The sequence below is a fragment of the Drosophila kikkawai genome, chromosome 3R (genome assembly GCF_030179895.1).
Source record: "Drosophila kikkawai strain 14028-0561.14 chromosome 3R, DkikHiC1v2, whole genome shotgun sequence".
Classification (NCBI taxonomy): domain Eukaryota; kingdom Metazoa; phylum Arthropoda; class Insecta; order Diptera; family Drosophilidae; genus Drosophila; species Drosophila kikkawai.
In genome coordinates, this window is record NC_091731.1 from 10,994,071 (window position 1) to 11,019,727 (window position 25,657).

General features: G+C 43.0%; 1 protein-coding gene across 14 annotated transcripts in view; it reads right to left on the reverse strand.

Annotated features, from left to right (window-relative positions):
- Nucleotides 1-25,657, reverse strand: part of Syp (synaptotagmin binding cytoplasmic RNA interacting protein) — a 58,173-nt gene that overhangs the window by 15,127 nt on the left and 17,389 nt on the right. For 3 of the 14 annotated variants that reach the window (XM_017162002.3, XM_041774377.2, XM_041774376.2), the window contains exons 2-6: nt 25,248-25,337; nt 4,168-4,286; nt 3,780-4,101; nt 3,412-3,653; nt 2,198-2,333 (exon numbers count right to left, since the gene is read on the reverse strand). In XM_017162002.3, coding sequence (XP_017017491.3) covers nt 2,198-2,333; nt 3,412-3,653; nt 3,780-4,101; nt 4,168-4,286; nt 25,248-25,337 — 909 coding nt within the window. Of the gene's footprint in view, nt 1-786; nt 923-2,197; nt 2,334-3,411; nt 3,654-3,779; nt 4,102-4,167; nt 4,287-6,248; nt 6,514-25,247; nt 25,338-25,657 lie in introns of those variants that run through there. The other 11 variants (XM_070287466.1, XM_070287463.1, XM_017162006.3 and 8 more) reach the window with 6 other exon arrangements.

Sequence of the window (25,657 nt, forward strand, 5' to 3'; positions counted from 1 at the left end):
CGGGTTGGTTTGTGTGCGCCGTTTGTTATCTATATTTATGTGTATATGATATTGTCTTCAAAAAGGATATATGTATATAGGTCTGCACTAAAACAAAAACTAGGCTTATCCCTTGATTAGTCTTTTGTTTTTCTTTATTATTTTTCAAAAATATTCAAAACGTTTTAGTTTAGCGAATTGTTTAGCTACGGGTTTTCAATGTCAACAAATTGGGCACATTTAATAATTCGAGTCAACCAAAGGAACTTAAAGAACAATTAATTTTTTGTTGTATTTACTAACAGCGCTTAACGCTACAGAGAATGAGTGAGATAGAAATAGATAGAGAGAGAGAAAGAGATGACAGAGAGAGGGGTAAAATGCAACAATTGGCCAAAGGACAGAGCTTCGATGGGAGGTGAAGCTGTGTCCTTTATTCCGGCCTCTTGTTGGAATGTAGTTTAATTTTGCGGGGAGTTTTGGAGTGTTGAATTTTTCATTTTTCGATTCGGGGTTTTAGCATTTAAAAGCGAAAATTGCAAAACAAAAATCCAATTGATACTTCATTTCGTTCGACTTCCATGCGCTTTTCAATTCTGCAAGTATCGCCCCTAAAAACCTTTTCGGGATATTAAGTACAAGTACGATAATAATCGGGGTCAACCAATTCTGTCAGCCAATCGGGGTTGGTGGTGCTGGTGGGCTGGTTTCGGGGGTCTAGGGGTTCTTTTTTCGGGGTCTTTTGCTTTGTTTGTGGTTGCTGTTGCTGTTGGTTTTGGTTTTTGGTTTTGGTTTTGGATCACTTACGTGCATGTTTTGAAAATTCCTCAATTAATTCGTCGCGATCTCTATTCTTAGGTATATTGCCGACAAATAGCCGGTGATTGTTAAATGATATCGTAACACCAATCTTTTTGCCTTTCCGAATTTCAAAATCATTTAGCTGCAATTGTTTAAAAGTTCACACAAAACAAAAGAAAATTTTGATTTGCTATGAAAAATTTGTAGTTCATTGGTACTGCGATTTGATTTTGGATTGATTTGGTTTCGGGTTTGTGGTTCGTGGTTTGTGGTGGAGCAGTATGGGTGTTCGGTGTGTGATAGTAATTCTCATGTGTGGGAGAAGAGTGTGGAGTTCTATTATATCTAAACTTTAGTAACCTTTTATATTTTGAATGCGTGCCAAATAAAGAATGAATTTACTCAAAAATAAGGATGTTCTTTAGCTAATATCCAGTTGGCTTGCTGTGGATTATTCGTTGTCTACCGATATACTAGTACTTACTATGCGTAATAGTTATTTAGAACTTAAAAGAAAAGACAGGGAGGACTCTTTTTTGGCTCTGTGCAGCTGGAAGGTCAAGTGCGACTCGATCTTACCTTTTAGTAGTTTTTCATTTGCACTGACTTTTCAGCTGGCACACGGCGTATACTTGATATTTATATAATTTCGTTTTTCAGAGCCTGCTTTCCTACGGTGTGATTATTATTAAAGAGAAAACGGAACACATAAGGTAAAAAACAAAGTCTTGGAATGCATCATAACAATTTGGTAAAAAATTTAAAAATTTCAATACTTTTTCTTCGGTTCTTTTTTCGTAGGCAAAGTTAATGACTGGAGATATTATGTAAATAAGTTGAAAAGAAATACTCTTATAGGACAATTCAAGCTTGTAACGAATGGCAATGAGACTGCGGGTTGTATGTGGCGGTGTGTGTGTTTGTGTGTTTGAGTGCTATATGAGGCAACATAATATGTATATTTATATGATAAAACTGAGGAATGCATCCGACGATGTGTCTGTGATTCAGTTTCTGTCGTGGAGCGAGAGAGAGAGCGCGCGCATTTGAAAAGAGTGTCTCGGGGGCACTTTTCCATATTTTCAATATTTTCGAGTTTTGGAGAGATGGCAATGGCGGATGGTTGGATGGTTTTTGCGGGTGGGGGTGAGTAGTTAGAATGAGTTTGAAACAAAAATAAATGTAACTAAATTAAATAAAATTAAACTCAATGCCCTAAGCTACCTAAAATCTACTTTTCGCTTCTGCAATCAGCCAATTTCAGTCTCAGTTCAGCCAATTGGATTTTTGTTTTCACTTTAAAGCCGATTTTGAAGTTGCCCCTCTTTCGTTTCCCAAATGCAACTCCAGTTATTATAATTTAAAATAAATTTGTTTTTGGTTAATTTGTTGTTTTTTGTTGTTGTTGTCAATTTACCTGTAAGTTTACCAAATTCCTCTAATATTTCATCTTTGCCCTTTGACTTGGGAATATTGCCTACGAAAAGGCGCAGATTCGGTACGCTTATATTTATTTTCAGACACTTGCCGGGTTTTATTTCGTGATTATCGAGCTAAATGGTGGATGGGAAGGTAAAACGATTCTTTTTAATACCAATTCAATGTTAATAATAAATAAAATAATAAGTCAAATCATAACTAACAAAGAATTTTGAACTAAAGCCAGATAAAGGGTCGGTAATAAGGGGGGTTAAATAATAAATAAATGGAAATACTTTTGATTACCAATTTGTTTTCGAAGCGGGCCGCATATAATTTCGGTTGGTTCAGTTTGGAAATGTTAAAGGAAAACGATTTGGTTAGTGGTTAAGGTTCTATAAATGCGGGGCGTCTTATTCGCACCCCAATTTCTTGGTCTGAATTTTGGACATGCTCGTCTAAATAAAACCAGACAGTGAGATCGAACGTACGCTGCTAAGATGACTACAAAAGTTGAGGGCTACATAGCTTGACTTAAGACTAAAGAAAATTCAACTAAAAAGAAATAATACAGAGAGAAAGGAGGGGGGATTGTGAGTTTTTTTGGGGAGGAAGCCAATCCTTTTTCTTTTTGTTCTGCTCGTAGAGGAAGAGAACTCTTTTCAAACTTGCAATTTGATCGATATTTCAAGGATGCGTTTGCGTAAATTAAGATTACAACTCATAGAACACGGGACATGCATTACAAGTTACAGAAAGATCAAGTAGAGAGAGACAGCGAGTGGGTGAGGAGGCGACAGGTAACGTTGCCCAGAGCTCAATTTTGTAGAGGCAGAGGTGGGATTAGCATAGTTCAAAGTTCAAATAAAGTTGCACAACTCCTGCGGTCGGATCTAAAAGCGCCGAATGGTATAAAGTAATTTTCACTAATCAGTATTTTCGGTATGCTTCTTGCCAAAGGTTCAATTTTGAATTGGCCACACAACTGTTCCTACTTTTTCCGATGTGTAACGATAGTATTTATGTGGATACAATAAGTTAAATATGTATATATATAGGGGATATGTATATATCGTAATAGTTAGCAATACGTATAAAACATTAAAGCGGGGAAGACTGATTGGGGGCGGGGCAGGGATCGCTCTGGTCGGTGGGGGCGGTTGGTGGTGGTGGTGGTCATGGTGGTATGGAGAATGTGGTTGGCTTAAATACCTGGCGCACTGCATTGACGGCTGCTTCGCGATTTGTGAATGTGACAAATGCATAACCACGATTTGTGCCCGTCATCGGGTCCATCATGAGGCGGAGGTCCCAGATTGTGCCGCACTTCTCGAAGAGCGGGATCAGCTCGTCCTCGTACATGTCCTTGGGTATCTTGCCGCAGAACACTTCGCACCCATTGCCCGGCACATTGCCCTCCCAGTCCGGTGGCGGTCCGCCGTATTTACGCTGGCCTGCAAAGGGGAAAATAAATCGTAAACATGAATTAATTAATATTTTACAGTAATAAAACACAGAGAGCAACTTATTCTATTAAGTTTCGTTTCATTCTTTATTATATAGTAGTTTGCTTATCTCACCTGTCGTCACATCTAATGTGTAGCCGGTTCGCTCGAGGATCTTCTTGATCTTGTCTTCGTCGGGTCCCTTAACCTGAACAGCTGCAGCGGGCGTTGGTACACCCTGCTGGCTGGCTCGACTCTTCTGGCGGTACGTCTTCATTACGCCGCACAAGTAGGCAGACTTGTTTGACACGTGCTCCAGGTTCGATTCGAGGAACTGACCCAACACATTCAAGGCACCATCGACGGGGAACTCCTTGAGCGCGTCCAAGGCGCGCTCGTCCAGCTCGGCGTGAGCCAGCTTTCCGGTCTTGTAGATTTCATCCAGTTTGCCGGCAACCTAGGCGTATTAATAATAAAACATTACCATATTCTAGGGGTATACCTTATATTTATGTGGACTCACTTTCTTGTCCAGACCGTATTCCAGCAGCTTGGGATAGTCCTCCGTACGTTCGCCATCGCCACGGTCATCGGCTTTCTGATTAATGTCATCTAACAGTTCGCCATTACCCTCCGCCATTTCTGAAAATAGATAGGCAAATGATTATTACAATCTTAAATGGTAAATAAATAAGAAAGATATTCCCCAATTAGCAGATATCGTCTTACGTTTGTATTCCCTTGGAGACGCACATTTTTCTCGCGCCCCATTTATTTATCTTGACGAGTTCAACGAACGCCACAAAATAGCAACAAATTGCGGCTGCTTGAAAAAAATGGGTCGCGCGAAATTTGCGAAATAGAACAATTCGCAACTTACGCATCGTCGCACGCACCGGACGGCGAGAGAGCCCTCAGACAACAAAGCGTAAAGTTCATTGACTTCAAACAAAATGCGAAACGCACAAAAATCGCCAGTCAGAGAGCGAGTGCCAAAATATACTCACGAAAAGTGCGTGAGAAGCGAAAGAAGAGAGCGGCAAAAGGTGCTGGCCAAAATGTAAACAATCGAAAAGAGGCCCGATTTGCGAATTATGCGTGCCGCGTTGCGTATACGCCATGTGGAGGTTCGCTTAACGAGCGATAAAGCGATAAGCGTGACGTAGCAGTTGCCATAGCAACCGCAGAGAAATCTAAACATATATCTGGTTCTCCGTTGATAGTTCTCTAGTCTAAGGCACCTTTTGATGGCACTTGTATTGTAGGCTTCTGGAATTGTTGAAATTAACACTTGGTTTCTATGTAGCAAATTGAAATTAGATGTTTTATATGCGAATATCACAGGTAATAAAGAATGAATAATTGCAATGATTTTTGCTTGCCACTGAGCAATACAATGTATGAATTTATCTTCTATAAGTGTTATTGAGAAAAAGGAAATTAAAAAATGTAGTGTCACCTACTATTTTTTTTATTTTTTTTTCATTAAGTATTCATGTTTGAATACATAATGCTAAGTGGTTTTTCTTACATGAAATATAAAATAAAATAGACAATGTTTCTACCAATTAATGCATCTTTTGTGGTGTTATGACACTAGATTGTTAAATTTTGTTGGATACCAGTTTTAAGATTTACTCAGCTTAGCGAATTTATTTCAAAAATTAGTTATTTTTTTTTTTGTGACTAAATTTTAATTATTTAAGGTCTCATTAAAGCTTTAATTTTGTATTTTTTGTTTGCTTATCATATATTCATGTTTAAATAATTTGCAAACAACAATGTATATATTTGTGTGGTTTCTCAATTTATTAATAAACAATTTTATTTATTCTATATGCAAACACTTTTTTGTAGTTACTATACAGTTTTTATTAATATAGTGTTATAACCCAACTTTAATAAGGTTATCAAACCTTTTCTAATTTTATTTTTTCCACTGCATAAATGTAGTGGGCCAAGACACAGGAGAGCTGTTCTCTTTAGACACGACTGCAGCTGCATTCAGCAATTTATCATAAATGAATATTTATGGCAACGACTCATAATGAAAATGCAAATTTTCCGCAGTTGTCAAGTGGCAAACACATGTGCACTTATACAGACAAGTGAGCACACATATATATCTACATAGGAATCATAGAAATCTACCTTAGCAGCCGCACTATCAGCAAAGCTATTTTCAGTGTGTGTGACACCACGTTCAAACAAAAAACGAAGCAAGCTGCAGGCAGGCAAACACACACGAGAAGCGAACAAATTGCAAAAAAAATGAAATAAAAAAGCAAGAGCGAAAAAAAAAACTTGCCCAGAGCGATAATTGCGTAACATGTGCAAAATATCAGCAAGCTCTATAACGAGAGGGAAGCAGCGCTAGATTATGAGCGAAGCGAGCGAACATTTCTAAATATTTATCTAGCGCTTCGCTTTTTGTTTGTTGCTCTTTCCCTCGCCTCGCCCCGCTGGCTTTTATGTATATCGCAAATTCCGTATGCTGGCAAATATTTGGTTCTCCGCTCCACACACACACACACTTCGCTGACATTGAAACACTTTTCGATTGATATCGATGGGAAGCCGCCGAAGAGCCCTCTCTCTACTCACTGCGTAAGGCAAACGAAATCGGTATCGGGATATGGGGGCGATCCTTGAGGATCCTGGACAGCAGCTCGCCGCCGCCTCCATCGACTTGCTTAACGTTGACCTCCATTGCACAAGAAGCCGGAAAGAAGAATTTAGATTTTATAAATTTCCTTCGAAGACTCGAAATTTCGCTTGCAAACAATATTTTCTTTTCTTTCTTTTTGGAATGTTTTAATCTGCGGCCAGAGAGGTTGTTGTTCCGAAACGATTCGAGAAAAAAATTGAATGAAATAAATTTGTGGGACCTATTCCTAATGACATTTGACACCTGGCCGGCCGCCGGCAAAGCCAACTACGATGGGATGCGGGTTACGATGCAGATGTAACGCAGCGGCAATCCTTCAGTGCAAATATTTAGCCCAGGACGCATATTTATGACAACTGCAGTGTGCGCCATGACAATAAACGCCATCAGCCAGCCAGTAACAACAACGTCCTTTTCCAGGGACTCTGCACATCCTGTATATGATGTAAATATACAGCCAGGCTCGTTCGTCGTTGGGCGCGAAAACGCAGCGAGCTGTGAGTGGAAAGTGTTGGCGACAACCACAAACGGGGCTGCATGGGGAGGAAAAACACCAGGGGGCGCCATGAAAATGTGCAGGAAAAGCGCTTTATCCAGCCAGTGCAAGGAAATTAATAATAAACACAGGACGACCAATGGATATTGAGCCAGTTGGAATGGTAGACAACGACGCAGGATGCGGCGGGCATGTGGAATTCCATTAGGAGCACAACAAACATATCGATAAAAGGCATTACCCATACGCAGTGTTGGCAAATACTTGGCATTCTGAGGGGAGGGATTATGCCGGACAAAGACTGGCCACATTCCAGGGCCAATTTAGGGATGCGTCCATTCATTCTTACGGGCCCGGGCCCGGGTCGGAGCTATTCAGGTGAGCTCTTTCAATTTGCAACACTTGCTGGCTTGCGAGTGTGTGTGCCCGATGTTGGCCATCATTTTTTATGCATGCTTGTTATGACAACAGGGTTTCCCTCTTTTTCCGTCAGTGGCAACTCTGGGCACAAAAAAAAAGAAATAAATAAAAAATGGAAAAGAAACGTTTGCATGTTAAGGAACCCTGTTCTTTTTTTCCATGTTCGTTTTGTTTGCCAGAGCCGCTTGGCAACTACCTCAATAAATTTTATGTTGATGCCGGCGATATGCGCAGGCAAACACACAGACATATCCCGGCTGCACTTGTGTCGGTTAGTTACACCCTCGGCAAAAAAGTCACCCTCTTCTCCACCCTGGGTTAGTTACTCGCAGGGGTGGAATACCACCACTTCCAGGCCTGCCTTTCAATTCCGATTCCGGTTACGAGAGCCCAGGCCCAGAGATAATGCCTGATGCAAGGTTAGTAAATCAGCGATATGACAAATCGCCGTTACGCGAGAGGAGCACTTAATGCGACTCCTTCGACGGGAGACAAAGGAGACGCGAATCTGCTGATAAAGCCAAATAAATCGTTTTGCCACATTTGTTCGTCACCAGCGTCCGTCTGCCAGACAATGCGTCGCCAACGGCGGCAGTGTCTGGTCTAGAATTACAACGCCCTTTGCTAACTCCACTCGTCTGTCGAACGAAGCCAGACTGTAGAAACTATATATACATATATATATCTGGGGATGGCCCAAGTCTGGGGTTGTTTGCCATGCCATCATCATATGCGACGGGGAAGTGTTAAAGTTGCTGGCTTTTCAAAGGTGAATTTCAAGAAGCCCTCCTGGCCATTTAAATGCTATTGCCATGGACAACGGCGACAACAATGGCAGTTCCTTTGGGTTATTGATTTTCAGACCACCGCTCCTGGGCCCAGATGAACCAACTACAACTACTACTACCATACCCCGGACCGGGCCCGGCGGCCAGTTAAGCCGATTTAAGGCACAAAAATAACTCCAGCCCAGCCAAAGGAAACTGCAGACACGGCAGACACTGCAGACCAGGCCGAAACCGAGCCGAGCCGAGAACGGAAGTGTGGCAAATGCCTTCTTGTAATTTATAGCCAAGAAAAGGGGGGACGAGGGCAGGGCATTAGGAGGCGGCCAGTTGGCCGCATAAGTTGCAGAATTTATGGCATTGCGACAACGAACAAATTCCCAGCAAAGTGCAGGCGAACCAAGCAAATTAGATGGAATCGCCTCACAGGCGGCAGACAACGGTGGAGATTGCACTGCGGAGACGGGGCAAGCGGGGGCTCTTTCTCTAAGGAGAATATTAAATGAATGAAATTTATTGTAATTTATGGAGCCAAAGTTTAATGAAATATTCGAAATGCTTTGAAGGAAATTAAAGTGGAGCCAGCCAAGTAAGAATAAGTGATTTAAACTGAAATTACTAGAGGAAAATTTGGAGTTTACTGTTGAATTTTCATGGGAAATGCGTTAAAGAAAATATGGCTTAAATATTCATAAATGTATAAAAATCTATAAAGGTAAATTATGGAAGGGAAGTTGTTAGTCAATCTCCTTTCTCACATTTCTTAATCTTTCCATTTATAATATTTGCCCTCCCATCTGGACGCCTTATCACTGGGTAAACATGGACCAACTAAGTCACATATCGAGATGCAAGACTGAAGGCATCGCTCCCAATTACTCAGGACGCGGCTGCACCCGATTGCCGTTGTGACGGTGCCAAAATCAGAGATAACATGGCAATAAGTTGCAAGTCGGGTTTATGTGAGTAAACAGCAACGGAATGGGCCTCGTTGCATATCTTGGGCTGCCAAGAAACCAATCAGGCGCGGCTCGCCTCCGGAATTTCTGCCAAAAAGAACTCTTTTTCCCGACCATGTCACCAGGGGAAGGGGCATCACATCCACAGCCACTTCCACTTCCCTGGCCAGGCAGCCGTAAAAAGTCGGCACACAGCCCAGCACGGTTGGGGAAATGTTTTCAATATTTGATGTTCACATTTTGTGGTCGCAAAAGTGCAGGGATGCCGCCGCTCGACCGCATCAACAAATGAAAATGGCGGCCATCCTCTGCCTCATCCTGTGACCCCCCAAAACAAACCAAACCGAACCGAGGAGGTCAGTCACGTGTTGGCCAGGCCAGAACCCGGAACCAAAGTGCCACCGAATTCACTGCATTGCGGCAACGACAACGGCGGACTTTGTGTGTGAGGCATTGTGTCTATCCGTGTATTTGCCCTGTGCAACTGCCAAAAATAAGGAGTGCAAAAGCGACGTACAACGTGCCTGCAACAGTACATAAAGCCGCTGGCTCCTGGGCACAAAGGGGGGTTAAATGGGCGGCGGAATGAGGCGGGACACGCGACAAGCGCAAAATGAAAATTACACAAAAGTTTGCCAAGAGAAGAAAATGGCGTGCTTTTTTATGGCTGGCAAAGATGCCCCCAGGAGTCGATGCCGGAGCAAGAGTCGTAGAAAGTAGAAAGCCAGCTACAACAACATTTGCTTAAAAAAAAGGGAAAGAGGAAATGCGACTAGATCGAAGTTTGGAATACTCTTGGAAGCGTAGAACCATGATATATTCACGGTTCCTTAAGAAATTTCCTTTAATTATAATATTTAATATATTAAGGAATATTGTATTATTCATGGTCGTAACCTATTTAATTTAAATATCATTAATACCTGTTTTATTTCAGTTAGTTTTGTTTACATCAATTTGCCCGATTGGTTTTGTAAGGAATCTTTTAGCGTAAAAAACACGAAGCCATTTAATTAGCCTGCCAAGTATTTAAGCTCATGGTTTGCATTTAGAGAATTCTCTAGTAGCTTAAAAAACTGTAGCATTTGAGAGGTGGCCAAAAAAAAAAAAAAAGACACAGGGGAGCGTCGTGGGGCGAGGCACATGCCACACGAGCCGCCGGAAACTGAAATGCGCTTTTGTGCGCGCTCCAACTAAACTAAACCCATCCAAAAACCACCCGACCGAAGCCCAACCAACACAATCCAATCCGACACAAAGCCCCAGCCCAATCCGAGTGCAACATGAGCTAAGCCGAGGAGATAGCTGGGCAGGCTGCCACTGGCTCCCGGTTCCCCATAGTTTGGCGAATTAGAAAAGTGCCGGTTGCAGGCGCCGCTCAATTGCATTGCATTCGGTGTGGGGGGGAGGGCCGGTAAACGAGTCTCGTTGAGCGCGTATCTTGCATTTTTATTTCAGCATATTTTATTATTTGCGAAATTAGGCTGCTCCAAGTGCCACCCGCTGTGGTGCCTTTGCCATATGCATTACACCCATATGGTTGGGCAGGGAGTTAGTTTTGCAAAGAATGGGGCGGGCGGCATGTCCTGGCGGCGGATGGCTCTGGATGGCACGGCACCCGCTGATTGCAACGCGCCGCACCAGCCACATCGGCATTCAAAGTGGCCTGAATAAATTGTGTTGTGCCGAGCTGGGACGTTATTTAAAAGAAATGAGGAAAGACAGCAGAGCATAACGGAGTCTCTACTACATTTCTGGACTATATAAATATTAATAAGTGTGTTTAAATTCTTAAACGCAAGATAAGAACTTACAAATTTAACCAGATTTTAATTGAAATTCTTCTTAAGAGCATTTAATCTGCTCTTAAAAACAGAAAAGAAATTGTTCATGAATTTTTTTCAATGTCATTGCACTATATTAAGTAAGATTAGGTAATTCATAACTAGATTTTACTAAAAGATTAAAATGATAAGACTTAATAATAACACAAATTCCACATTGTTGTGTTGGGAAAGAACTCCAGTTGTAGAAAGTCCCCAGTTAATAAGACTATTTCGAATAGAACACGGTTTGATGTTATAAAAGTGATAATTTAAAGGTAATACAAAGGTCCATCTATTTAAAAAATTACAAAGCCTCTTCAAACATCGAAGTACTACCGAGTGAAATAATTTCAAATAAGAATAATCAATTGCATTTCGAAAGAGAATTCTTAAGAGGAAAACGCAGCGTTGTAATTCCGTTTGCAATCGGAATAATTGATCACAACGTATCGATAAAGAAGTCCGCAGCTTAGCAGGTATCACTGATTACAAATTGCACTCGAAGCAGAGACGACAGTTTGAAGAATAATTACCGCAGAGCCTTATTAATACATATTTTCAATTTGAATAATTAATGAGAAGATGCACGGTAAGCGAGGGAAAAGCGACGGAGCGATAGAGAAAATTACTTAACACGGCTCCCAAGTCGACCGACTCTCAACTCCAACTCCAACCCAAGCCCCTGCCACCGCCGGCCATGTTATTCACCGAGCGCCAAGAGTCATGCATCATGCAACATCCAAACGGAATGAGAGCCGCTTTTGGGGGCAGCTTTCCTACAAAGGAGAAAACATGGCGAAGCGCCAAATTATGCGCACATGGGCGGGGTAAAGCGGGGGCTATTCGGTCAAAGGCGGGGTTTCCGCAGGGGGGCCATGTTGAGGACGCGACAGACAACAGAAGAAGAAGAAGTAAAAGCAGCAGAAGAAGAAGAAACGGAAGCAGAAGAACTGCAAATAATTGCACTGTATGTGTGTGCCGCTCTCTCTTATTCTCTCTCTATGCTCTCTCATGGGCTCCCTCTTCTGAAGGAGAGCACATTGCACTCCAAAGCTTTTGGCCGCTGCAAGCAGTAAATTTTCCTCTCCTCGCCTGCGTTCCCTTTTGCACTCGCCGGCCGGTTTTCAGAACTGCATGTGTGTGGGTTCAAAGTTGCGGTGCATGTGTGTGTGTGTGGACGCCATTTGGTTGACACGTGGCCGAGAAATGGAGCCCAGGAGGAAAAGCAGGCTGCGCCTGTTCTACGATGCAGTGCCCCCAAAAATCAAAATTGCAAAGGCAAGGCAAGGCAACAAACAAAAAGTTATCAGTAATAAAAGTGCAAAAATCTTCAACACGAAGGCAGAACAAACCGGTTTCACACACAAACACTCGCGCACGGAGCTGTGTCTGGACTTTTCTTTATTTTAAGTTCACTTTTTAATGATTTAAGCGGCGGCGTCGGCGGCAGCGGCAAGATATTGGAGCCGAGCAAAAAATATAAGGGAGGATAAGGGAAAGGGAATGAATAAGAAGGGAGGCGCAAGCGGAGAACGATGCAAAGCGCAAAAATCAAAATGGTGGAAACGGGCGGCTGATGGAGCGGGTAATGTGGGGGAGGGGGATACCAAGAGGTAGACGACGGCGCTTTAATGCGATTGTGACGATGTTAAATGCATTGCCGCACAGACACACACATACATATGCACCACAAGCGTCGCAAAAAAAAAAAACCTCTCTTTTCCCGAGAATGAGTGTGGAGCGTCTGTGTTGGGGGCGCTTTCATTGTGGGGTCTCGTGTCTCGGTCGTGTGTGTATGTGTGTGTGTGTGATGTGCTAGTGCAGTGTTGAACAACGCCGGCAAACGGTGGGCGTTTTTGTTGTTGTCGTAGTCGTCGTCCGTTTTATTTTTTTAATTTCGCAAAAACACCTGAACGCACATACATTTTTATTCGAATTCATTTCGTTCGTTTCATTTCATTTCACTTCACGCCATGCGTCAGCTGTTTGGCACTTTTAAAATTATACCCCATGGGAATATATGTAAATATATTTGGATATAAAATACAAATAGACGATTCTAATTTTTGCACACACACGCATACACTCAATGTTGGGGCGCTGCAGTGCAAGAAAGCAAGGAGAAGAGCAGAGAACGCCAAGAAGAAAGACACAAAACGAAAACGACAACGAAAAAAATGCAAAATAAAAAGAAAGAACGAAAGAAATAATAAAGTAAAATGCCGTCGCTTTTTGTTCCTACATCGGAACGTTGTTCACTCACACACACACACCTCCCCACACAATCTCACACACACAAGCACTTGATACGACGACGATAATGTGTTCGCTCACTTTTTTAAATTTTTTTTCTCGTATTTTATTTGCAGTCCGTACGTTTGTATGGGAGCGTATCTGTGTGTACGCTGCTAATTGCAAAATGCAGTTGGCAAATGTACTGAAATTACCTCTTCCTTTGGTCGCCGCCCGTCTTTTGTTTGTTGTATTTGGCTTGCACTAGGAAATTCACAGAATTATATTACGCTCAACTATACACAACGGTACAGGACTATATCTTTGAACTATATTTAAAAGAAATATTGAAGGCGTTGCGCGTTGCACTGTTATTTCTGCTGCATTTTCCACTCTTTGAGATACTTCTGCTATTCCTAACCCGGATCGTGTATCCGTAATCCGTATCGGTAGCCGTGTACTTTTTTGTATGAGATCACAATTGGCCGCCCGCCGTTCCGTCGTTACGTTTCCGATTCCGAACCGCTTCGCCTGCCGCGCGCGCTCTTTGCCAGCATATTAATAACTACGCGAGTTTATAGTGTTTGCATTTATTTTCGTTACGCGCGACTCGAATGTGTTTTGGCAGGCACTCTTTTTATTTATTTTTCCTATTGTTTTTGTTGTCTGAACTGCAGTTTGGCGAGAGCTATTTTGGGCCAGCCGCGTTGCAATAATGGCGGACGGCTACGTCACCGGTTCACGGCTGAGAAACTGCTGAGAATCGGAGAATCTGAGAAGCAGCAGCGGCGGTATCTGAGGCACAAACTGAGGCTGCTGTGGCCGCTCCGCTCGCTCGCAATTCTGTCGCACAACAAAAGCCGCAAACCGAGCACACAACTACAACTCTCGGGGAGTCGCAGTCGCAGCGGCAGCGCAGTCCGCAAAAAGCTGCAGCGACAAAAGTGCACACACACTCACTCACGCCGCGAGAGGGAGAGAGCGCGTCACTCTCACACAGATACGTTTGTATCTCAGGCAGGCAAAAAGTTCACAGGCAAAAAACAACAGCAAGCAAGGCAGGCAGGCAGGCAAGCGAACCGAGAGAGAGCCGCTCGATAAGCAGCGCGAGTGGCAGACGAATTTGCACAGCAAAGCGTATGGCGAAAAAACATGCTCTCTCCGCAACAAACTTGCTCTCTGGCACTCTGTCCCTCGGCTCCAGAAGATCAGGGGGAAACATGAACAAAAACAACAACAGTGTGGCGGCGTGTTTAAACTTAGTCTTCCCAAAAGGCCAAATAAAAATAAAAACTCAAACAAAAGTGAAAATACCGCTGGAATAGGCCAAATACAACTTGGGTTAAGCCGTAGCTCTTCGAGACTTCAGAACGCGTATCTTTGGGATACACTGTCGACGTTCCACAAAAATGCGTTCCACACAGGCGAGAGCTTCTATGCAAAGGCAAAGCAAAGAGAAAAAAAGATGAAATAAAGAACTCTGGCCGAACGAACACATTCCTTCAAAGGGGTTAAATGAGCGAAAACAAAGCGGCGAGCGAATGCCTAAGGGCTGTGGGTAAAAAACGTTGATGCTGTCTGTAATTTGTATAGGAACTTTGGCGTGAGGCAAATCGTACCGTCGTATCGGTAACTAAAATAAGCGCACACCACTGCAGCCGCACGGATGCCGATGCACGGATACAGATACTTTTGCAGCCAGAGAGATGACTATGACTGGACAGTGGGCTTCGTGGCGAGAAGAGATGCAGAGGGGCCGGTGTAGCGCCCACGCCTTCTCTCTGTTTGGCTATCCGGCACTTTGGTCATGAACTTGTGGGCTTGCCGGCTCCCCCTGCAACTACTGCACCACCCAGTACGCCAGCACCCACCTTCCGCCAGGTGCAAGTGGCTCGTGGGCACGTGAACATACAGCCATCTAACACGATGCGATGCCAAAAGATTCCCTCTGGCCGCGTAAAAATAAACAGCGAATTCTTGCACCACGCAGCAATTTCAATCGAATTTTGTTATGCCGAACGTATTTAGCTTGCGGAAGAGTTAAAGCGACTCTCCTCAAGTTACCCAAAAGATCTGAAAGCCAAAGACCCTGGGAAGAAAACATAAGTGGGTGCCGCCGACTAACCGTAAATCAGCTGAGTAACCTTAGAAGCCTACGAAGGAATTTGAGTGTTCGAGGAATTCCAGGAAAAGTGTGAGAATGTTTGTGGTCAGAAATCACACCACCCCCGAAATATGATAATGGAGCAGATTCCGAATGGATGGTATAAGGTCTCGTTTTGGTACAAATATGTAAATTAAAGAAAATATTTTCACTTATTTTTAATTTAAATTTCTCAAAAAAGTAGGAGGATCTCCCGAACTGGTAAATAAAAAGATGTAGTTTTCAGTATTTATAATCAAAATATGATATAGGAGTATAGTAAATGAAAAACTTATAATGAACTATACAACTCCACTAGAACTGACATTATGATGTAGTAAATATAAAATCCTACGATTTGTTTTACAAAAGAAAGAGTACTAAGCGGCAAGGCAACCTTGACTCACGATATCTTTACGACGGCTAATTAAATTCTGTGCGAAATCACTTTCTATAAAAAACGAAATCAGAGATTCATATCTGTTCTGCTAACTGGAAAGGTGTGCCGCAGCACAGCAGCGCAATTAAAGCGGTCTGGTGGCGAATATAATGCAGAATTGGCGACTTACTCGAGCGAATTGTTGCTGCAACTTCCGAGTAGAGAGTATCTCAGGCGCTGTGTATCCAAGTGGTATCCAATGGGTGCTGTGTGTGTGTAGATATTTAATCCAAAAATTTGCTTAGCTATATTTATGCGAATTAATGCGAGAGTGTGTTTGAGTTTGATTCGTCGCGTTGCACTATTCAAGAACTTCACTAAGTATTCACTTCACCGCACTCACGACTTTAGTTCGCGTTGCCTGCAAATTATTTGCCACTTTCGCGCTTTTCCGACACGTTGCGCGACTGCGTTGCGAGAGTGCGGAGTGGAGATGCGATTGCGATGCTCGATGGAGAGTACAGTAGATCACCGGTCCCCTCTTTCACTTTTCGCCCAGGAATGCAGCAGCGACGGTTGCGTTGGCCTGCTCTGCAGTAATTGCAATCAGCGTTGCATTCGCCAGCGAACTGATCGCCTGTTGCTGGGGGCTGTCGATGCAGATCGTCGTCGCTCTCGGCTGCACAGGAAGTGCACGAAGGCGGCCCGGAGAACAAGTTACGAGTGGCCGCTCTCCCGATCGCGGACGGTGGATCGTGGCTCGCTCGGCTGCTGCAGTTGGCCTCTCTCTCGGCTTTGCGAGCGTCTTTACTGGATGGGGCGTGTACCCCCGTGGAGCTTTGAAGCCCCGATCGGCGATCGTGTGTATTGGTCCAGAGCCGCTTCAAAAGCTTCGGATGCACTTTCCCCGGCTAGGGATCTGCAACTGCATTCAGGGGCCAGCGAGTTACGTAAAGTGCTCGGAAGCTTTGTGGGCAAGTTGTACTCTGTAGAGAGTGTATCTCGGTTAAATTTTGATTACAATTTCCTTTAGCTATGATCAATTTGGGCTAGATTAAATTTCGAAAGTTTCGGCTGACTGCGTTTGGCGGTATTGGGGATCCAAATCCAATCTGGTACAATCCAATCCAATTCGAAGGCTAAATTGCAAATGTGTGCAAAGTGAATTGCGGTTTCTTGGCTGTAAACGCAGTCGCTTTTCGAGAGTTGGCAGCAAAAGTTGATTGCTCTGACCGGATTATTATATAACTTTAATTGTTTTCAGTTCGCTCTTGTTTTTAGCTTCACTTGATGATCATAATTTGACACTAAACACGAGATATGCACTTTTAGTCGTTTCCTTAGTCCCAACACGATTTGTTTATTGGCGCTCAGGCTTTAAGTTGTGTTTGCTTCACTTGTTTGAAATTTATAGATTTTGTATTTAATTTTTATGCATTTCCAGACATGTCGCTGCATTTTTGTACGCTTTTAAAGTTTGCAACGCGTGGCCATAGATATTATTAGTTTATTATTATTATTATATGTTGGTTATAGGTATATTTATACGACGTTATAACTGCGCGGTTTGTTGTATTATTTTACTTAGTTGGCATTAAATTAGAAGCGTAATTAGCTTGTGATCCTCACAATTGTACACTTAACCATAGTAGAATATTATCAAAGATTTACCGTTGTTATATTAAATGTAGCAAATAAAGAAAAACTTAAACAAAAACTGGCAAATGTTTTGCTTAATCCTTTTAAACACTAACAAGAAGTTTTGGTACGATAACTGTTGGTTTTCGATTCTATTGTTGTTCGATTTTTAGAAGTGGCTGACGGCTGATTGGTGATTGATGATTGCTGACGGCTGGCTCTATTGCAGTTGATAATCCAAAGGTTTTGAAAACGTCGTATGCGCGGACTCCGATCCAGAAATTAATTTTGACTGATTTCGATTGCGATTGCTGCTGATTTGGTTCGTTTGTTTCCGAAAAGTGCTGCTGAGATTCAGAGTTTCCTCAACCGTTTGTGTAAAAAGTTCCAGATTTGTGGTTGCAATATTTTCGCATGGTCGTTGCGCGTCCGCGATACTTGCGAGTGGAGTGGCGATGCGATACAGATACAGATACCCGGCTGCGCTCGCTGGGTAGTCAGCCGTCGTCGCTTTTCGCCTCCGTCGGCGACAAAAAAAAAGCTGCAGTTGCCGTCGCAGCCACACACAGATACGCCGCCACACTACACACACAGCACACACGCTCTCACCCTGAGAGAAATATCGTCGTGAGAGAGCGGCAGCAGCCGGCGAAGCTTCGCACACAGGCGCAGCGTGCGCTTCCTTTTTGTTTTGTTTTTCGCATTCGCAGCGGCGGGCGGTTGCATTGGTATGAGTACTGCAACCTCTCTCGCGCACACACACAACCACTCGCCCAGAGACGAAGTGCCTCAAGAGTGAGAGAGAACGTCTGGGCTTTTTGTAGTTTTTCGCTACAAACCACCCGGCAGTGGTGCGAGTCCTATCGGGAAAAAGCTGTTTCTTTGGGTTATCTACTACAGGATAACGAAAATAATAAATTTTTAATGAAATAACATTTTTATCTTTGATTGAGATTTTTTTATTTATATTAGGTTAGGTTAGGTTAGACCGGACGGCCCTCGAGGGGCCACACATAGGCCAATATGGCCTATGGCCTATCCGGGGAAACTCCTGAATGGACCTAGAGGCTATTTATGCGGGCTTAGAGATCGCAAAGGCAAGGATTATATTAGATTATTTAAATTTACGGTAACAACTTCAAATATGGAAAACTGATTAGTTTAATACTCTCTATGTTTGAACAATATTTGATATATTAAAAATGGCTAGTCTTTTAGGTATTGCTTAGCCAATATAGCCCTTTTTTTTACTACGAAATGGAATATTCAGTATACGTAGTCGCCGAAAAGTAGGCCATACTTTTAAAATATCGAAATTATTTAAAATGTCCTATGAATTTTTCGAGTATTTTTCCTTGTGAAGCCCTGAAATATAAGGAAGACTCTTTGGAAAGTTTCATCCAGATAAAATATGGCATACGGACTGGGGTAGATCTAATCGGGTGATGAGGAAAAATTTGTATATATAATATATTAAAAATTTGATACTATTTTGAAATTATATTCATGATCGGTTGTTTTTAAAATAGGTTTTTTTCGCCAGAATTCTAGCTACACTGCCGCTGAGCCATGCCACGCTGCCTCTGTTTGGCCGGCTTGTAGTCAAACATTTTGTCGCCCAACTCTCTCTCTCTCTGCTGTCTCTCCGGTTCTTCGGTTCAAACGCCTCTCCCTCCGTTTTTTGTGGATTTTTTGCACTGCGAATTGACCCCTCAGAGACTGAGATTCCGATGCCGTTGCCGAAAGATGCCAACAAAGTTGCGAGTCGCGACCGCTGATGCGTTTTGTCGCCATGGGCTCTCGTCTCTCTCGCAGTGTGCTGCGCCTCCCTCTCGCTCGCCCTCACAGGGTGTGCGTGTGCCGGAGTGTGTGTGCCGTGTTTGAGGAACATTTCAATTAACTGCAATTCTTCTGCTCCCATCGCAGCCCGCCGGGCAATCCGTTTTTATGATCCACTCACTTCGCGGCCGCTGCCCGCTGCCTCAGCCCCGTCCAACTTTAATTAACTCGGAGTCACGGACAATGGCCGAGCGACAAGTAAAGCGTATCTAGATGCCCCCGATAAGATCTGTCGTGGCTCTATGTGCCCATCTCTTTCGGATTCGCACTCGGATCTAGAATCATGGATTTTCGCAATTTACCAACTCAATTTGCCAGCACGGCAGGTGAGATGACCGCGCCGGGGAGTAAACAAGGATGAGTTGGAGAAACTAAAGCCTAAAATCTGACTGCGATCGGGATTAGGGATCGGGAAAGCTATTCTTTTATGACTAACTGATTCATAGTTTAAATATATTTAAACATGTATCTGTACTCTATATAAACTTTTACATATTTTTAAATAATAAAAGCTTAAATCTTCCCTAAGAATTCATTATAATATTTATAAAGACAGAAAAATATTTATAAATAATATAAGATAACCTTAATTGTGGCTAACAGGTGTACCGTAAGCTGAAATTTGATAAATCCAGATAAAGGTTTAATTTTTAACAGTAGTAGTACTTTCCCTGAACAACCTTGTGTGGAAAGCTGTCGCTCTCTCTCTCGAAACCAGGGCAGAAAACGAAAGCCAAACGGAGCGAATGTAGGCAACGAGGCTCAAAGGATAACGCTGCTGATCACGATTGCGCTGACCATCAGCAGCAACAGGATCGGGTGTAGGGGCAGAAGTAGGAGCAACCGTAGCAGCATCATCAAAAATCGGAGGCATCATCAAGAAGCTCGGCGGCAGGAACAACAAAAAAAATGTCCGTATGCGCGGCGATAACGCACAGTTCTTCGCGACGATCCTGTTTTGATTCCCACAGTCTTGCGAGGCTTACAACTGACGGGGGACGTGGCCCCGTAGTGGCGGTGGCCCTAGCTGAAGCGGCATCTGAAGCGGTAGCGGTAGCAGCGGCGGCGATCGCAGGGGAATCACGGGCGCATGGTCATCAAGGCGATCGGATCGCTCTGCCGGCGTCGCTGCGATGGTCTCGAAATAATAAGATGACATCCAACACTTCTTGCGATCCGAGAGGCACACAAACGCAAACACAGGCAGCGGCATAGGCACAGGCACAGCCCGATCGACCGACCCTACCCCCAAATGCGCCTTGTTCCCCTAGCAACCCCCTCCTGCCATTCCCTGCCATCCCCCTCTGCCACGCCAGCAGCCGCAGTCCGTTCCAAATATTTTTATATAAAAAATCGCATTTTTTTCCCTCTCGCGCATAATAAAACTTTTTCTGCATGCTTTTTATTTCCTTGCGAGATGCCGGGGTTGCTGCCGATGAGGCCAGGCCGGGCAAGGGGTAGGGCGGCAGACAGCAGCGCACTTGGCCGCCGCACAAAGGAAGATCACGACGCAAGGACTTGTCTGCATTCAAATGAATGTAGGTAGGGCCAGAGGCAGAGGTACTCGCACTCGTAGTCGTCCTCGTCCTCGAAAGTACCTGAACCTCGCTCCTCGCCAAGGATGGACAATGTCCAGGGCTCGAAACTTATTGAGCTCTGCGGATATTTTCGGTTTCTTCTTCGTATTTTCTTCGGCTTTTTTCGCTCTGCCTTTGGCACAGCTTTTTATTGCCGAGTTGCTCCTGCTGTACTCTTGGAATCAGTGAGTTGCTTTACAAAGTCCCAGGGGTTAAGTCAATCTCATATGGGGAATTCTAAATACAAAAGCTATTTAAAATAAATACCGCAGTCTTTTAAAGATATTTAATTATGTGTCAAGCTGCTTTTAAATGTTGTAAGAATAGTAGTAGTCAGAATAATTAAAAATGTATCTTATTAGTTAATTAAAGCATATACATATAATCAACCATTCAACTGTAAAAACTTAAAAATTCAATTTATAATTAAACTTATAACTGTAAAATTCCTATTAAGAATTTGATGAAATGTTTATTTTTGGGATTTTCCTTTTTTTAATTTGCACCATACAGTTAAAAAATTTCTAATATCAAATTTTGTGACGGTAAATAGTTATATTAACAGTAGATTTTTAATTCTACGTCTCCCTTTTAACCACACTCCCGGTTCTCAAGGTCACTACGTGGACTACATTCCATAGTAATAATATAATATTATATAAAAATATCAGCGTTTTTACAGTTTTCTTTTAATAAAATCCGTAAAAAGTTAAATATTTTTGCTATATATGGTATATAAAACGAGCTTTTTTCTGAAAATTCTTCTAAAAGACTCGCTAACCGTAAATACATATAGTCGAGCCTAGAGCTGCTCAGGTTCTAGTCACCGTTGCGAAACTTTGTTTACCCAAAATCTTAAATGCCAACAGAGAATCAGGGACAGGAAGTGGATGACCAGCCACAGCGAGGACATTGCAGGAGGATGGCAAAGAGAAAAAAAAGGGGAAAAAAAACGAGCCGTGAAAGAAGGAAACTCAATGCGACATTTGCATTTTTAATGCAGACCCACATATAAAACGTAGTTTTTTATGAGTTGATTTTGATTTGCGTACTTCTTTTTATTTATTTTTTTTCTTTGCTTTCGGCCAGCGACTGGGACTGGTTCGTATCGTCTAATTTTTTTGCGCTCGCCGCTTCCTTTTTTTTCAGCGCTGCGAGAGGCGGTCGCTTGACCATCGTCTCCTCCTTTGGCCATTGTTTGTGCCACGGTGTCACCTTCGAGCGGCCAGCAGGACGAGGATCAGGAGTGGCAGGGATGAGGGATGAGGAAGCAATAGCCAGAGAGCTGACCACGCAGACAAGACAAAAAGCTAAGCAGAAAAGCACACAACAGGAGGAGCGCAGTATCCTTTTGTGATATATGAGTAAGTTGTACCTGAAGGATATGCGCTGAGCCGTTGAGCACACACAAACTGGAGGCAAGCTGCACTGGCACACCACTATCACTTTTATACGGCGGCTCTGGCTCGGAGTTTATCATTCGATATCGAGCACAGCGTGATTACGGCTGGGTATAAGTGCGAGTGTGAGTACGAGTATGATGACCGCACCCGTGGCCTGGACACCCTGAAATCCAGCGAGAGAGCGAGCGAGCACCCCTCGCTGATCTGCTCGGGTCGAGGTCTTTGTTTTTATGGCCATGGCTGGTGGGAAAATTTATCTAAATTGTCGATGGCGTTCTTTTTTTTTTGCATTTGATTCTTTTGCAAAAGGATTTCTCTTTCTTGCGTTTTTTTGTCATATTGTGGAATGTTTTGTCGTCACTTTTGGAATGAAGCGGCCACAGGGAAAAAAGCGGAATGATGCGCCAGCAAATGGCCAAAGTCCATAAATTAAGCCCGCGGCAGGGACAGAAGGGTGGCGCATCTGACAGCGGCCAGGATCGATGCAAGGAAGTAGAACAAAAAGCTGGCAATTGGATGAAGGTGTTAAAATATAATGCGCCCTTGTTCCGCGTCCAACCAAGGACCCTCCGCTTCACTACGAAGCTATTGCCATGCCAACGGTCTACGTCTACGTGCGCGAATAAAAACACCGAACGGGGAGAGGACTTTCTGAACATTTTTCCAATTAGCTGTCAAAAGAAAAGCGGCGACCACTTGACGTTGCCTGACGGCGGGAAAATCAACAAACTGCGGAAAATCGCTGAAGGTTGCCTGGCAATTATTTTTAACGAACGCGACAAGTGGGCGGCGGTAAGAGGTCCTGGGTCAATGTTCGTAGCCACACGCAACGCGCATACGCCCCGTGTACCGGCAACGGAGGAGGATTCTTCACCTTTCTGGGTCAGTGCGATCCCAGGCCACTGGATCGCGGGCAAGATTAAGATCCATTGAAAGTAAAACAAGGCCCAGCTGACGCCGCATAAATCTGAGCAGCATCCATTGCACAGCAATTGCAACTGCGATCGCCGACGCAGCTGCAACTGCTTGACTTCCACGCAATCAACGCATTAAATCAATTTTAACTTGGCCTACTTTTGCCATTCGGCGTCGTCGCATGGGGCGAGTTCTTCTCACCGCTTTTTTCCCTCTTTTCCCTAAAACAAAGGCGCAACTGGCGACCCTTGCAACGAGCCTTGCAGTGCAATGCAACAGCCGTTAGCAACTGCAGCTTGCACATGGCGCGGCCTGGGAAACCAGGGAAGGCAAGATGCGGGCCAGGATCGCGGGTGGGCGAGGGGGAGCTCTCGCGATGGAGGAGGGATGGTGGCCCATTGAAATGCAATCTGCGCACACATGGCGACGACAACAGCGCTTTTAGTTGGGCTGCTTGTGTTTACGGATATTTTCAGCGTGGTTAAAGTGCAAGTCGCGCGCTTTTTGTCGCCGCCAAATGAATGCGAAATGTTTCACCTACATTTCCCGGTCGTGTGGGAGAGGGGGCCTTTTAGAAAGCGCCTACACGGTTAAGTAAAATAAAGTTCCTTGAACTCAGTTTGGAACATATACTTTTTAACGATGGGGTTGGATATCCAATATGGCTTTTTCCAATAAACCATTATTATTTATGGCCGATTCAAGATATATTTATTATATCTTTTTAACTATGAAGTTTAGTTAGTTAAAAATACTAGGAACTTTAATAGAGATGTTTTAAAAACTACTTTAGCAGTTGTGTTAAAATCTTTAATATGATATAGCAAAGTTCCGATCTAATAGACATTCATATTCGTATCTTAATGGGTCTAGATTTCGATTTACAAAATTATAATGTACTTGGTTTTCATTCTTTGTGTTCAGTGTCAACAGATAAATATCTTTATAATATTTAAATACTCGCTAAGTATCCCATGGCATGCCTATTTTTAAAGCTTTAAACCTTTTTAAATCTTATTTGGAATAAATTAATTTAATTTTAAATATGTTTTTCACCATAACAGCCTTTTGTAACACAAATATTTGAATTAATTTTCCAAGAAGTACTTATATCATCAAATTGTTCCTTCAGCATGATGGCTGCACACCAAAGGATATCAGCTTCGGCAACCGAGCGTAGCTTTTGAAGTCCTTTTTACCATAACCAACAGAATCCCCCTCAACTTCGGCCTCCTATCCACAGCAGCGGCCACTGAAACATATTACACGGCTATTTACTTAACCCATTAATTCCACAGTCGAAAAAAATGACGATGCGAGGTGCTGACATGGCAAAGGGCTAACCAAAGGCGGGACAGCATGGACAGGAGGTCCGGGCCAGAACACATGCAGCCGGCGAGTATGCGAAACGTGGCGCGAAGAGCATGCCCAAGTGCTATGTACTTGCATTTGCATTATGTAAACGTGATGGAGCTCAGCCATAAATGCACTTAAAAAAAAAATACTCGTCTTGGAATAATAAAATAAATGGTGAGAATTTTCTCGGAGAATAAAATCGGATTTTGTGAGTCTGATGCACATTTCCCTTTTTCAAAAGTCTATGGAATACGATTTTTTAAGAAAATACACAGTAAGCAAGTTTATTTGGTCAGTGTATGTTACCATTCATCCAACCAAGCAGTTAGTCAGGCAGCCTGCCAAGTAAAGTGGGCATGTGGTTTACATAAGTCTGGGACTGGGACCCGGACTGGAAGCGGGACTGGACCTACACCAACAAAAATGTGTGGTGAAAACGAAAGGAGTGCAAGGAACCCGGCGGCTAATGAAGAGCAACTGCTGTCAGCCGCTTTATGTAACCGTAGACATTCGTGTAATTCAAGCAGGCGACGGCATCCTCGCATCGGTGTGTAATGCGAGATCCAGATGGGAAGGTCTGCCAACATAAACAGCAGACCAACGCTCTAAGCTCTTCCAGCCCGAGGGTCTTGAAGCGCTCGTAGGAGAGCTGGTTGGATTCTGGCTAAAATAACATCTGCTTACACAGAAAATAGGGTAATTAAAAACAGAGCAAAGATTCACAAAGGATGGCTAAATCTGGGGTCGAACTCATGGAAACAAATAGATCCTTTAAAGAGAAGAAAACTTAATTTATACCCCTCTTGCTTGGTATCTTTTCAAAATATTAGTAAAATCGGCTAGGGTCCGAAGGGAATATTACTTTTAATATTTCAAAAAATATGTATGTATATGTCTTAAAGCTAATTCTTTTTAAAGATTTTACCGGAAATTTCTTAAAGCCCTATAATATTAATGACTGACTTACCAGCTGCATGTTGTGCCATAGGGCTGGACAATGTAGCGTACATTTCTGGACTGAAAGTCCGATAGGAGTCTCGGGCCAAGTTGTGTGAAACTGCAAATAAAAATAGGAAATTGCTTAAATGAATAACTTAATAAGAACTAAATAAAATATATGTACAAAGAAAACCTAAATTTAAATGAAAAAAATCAAATAAAATTTGTTTTATCTTGCATAAAGACTATGGTTCTAGTTTAAAACAGCAAACTTCCAGATATTCTACCATGAAATTTGTTTTATCTTACAAATCACTTCCTTAATAACAATATCGAAAATATTTGGGTTTTCCCCTTTTCATTTTTGTTTCGGTTATAAAAATTTAACAACGGATGATAAGTTAGCTGTGAGTCCCACCGATTTCCGATAAGAGGTCT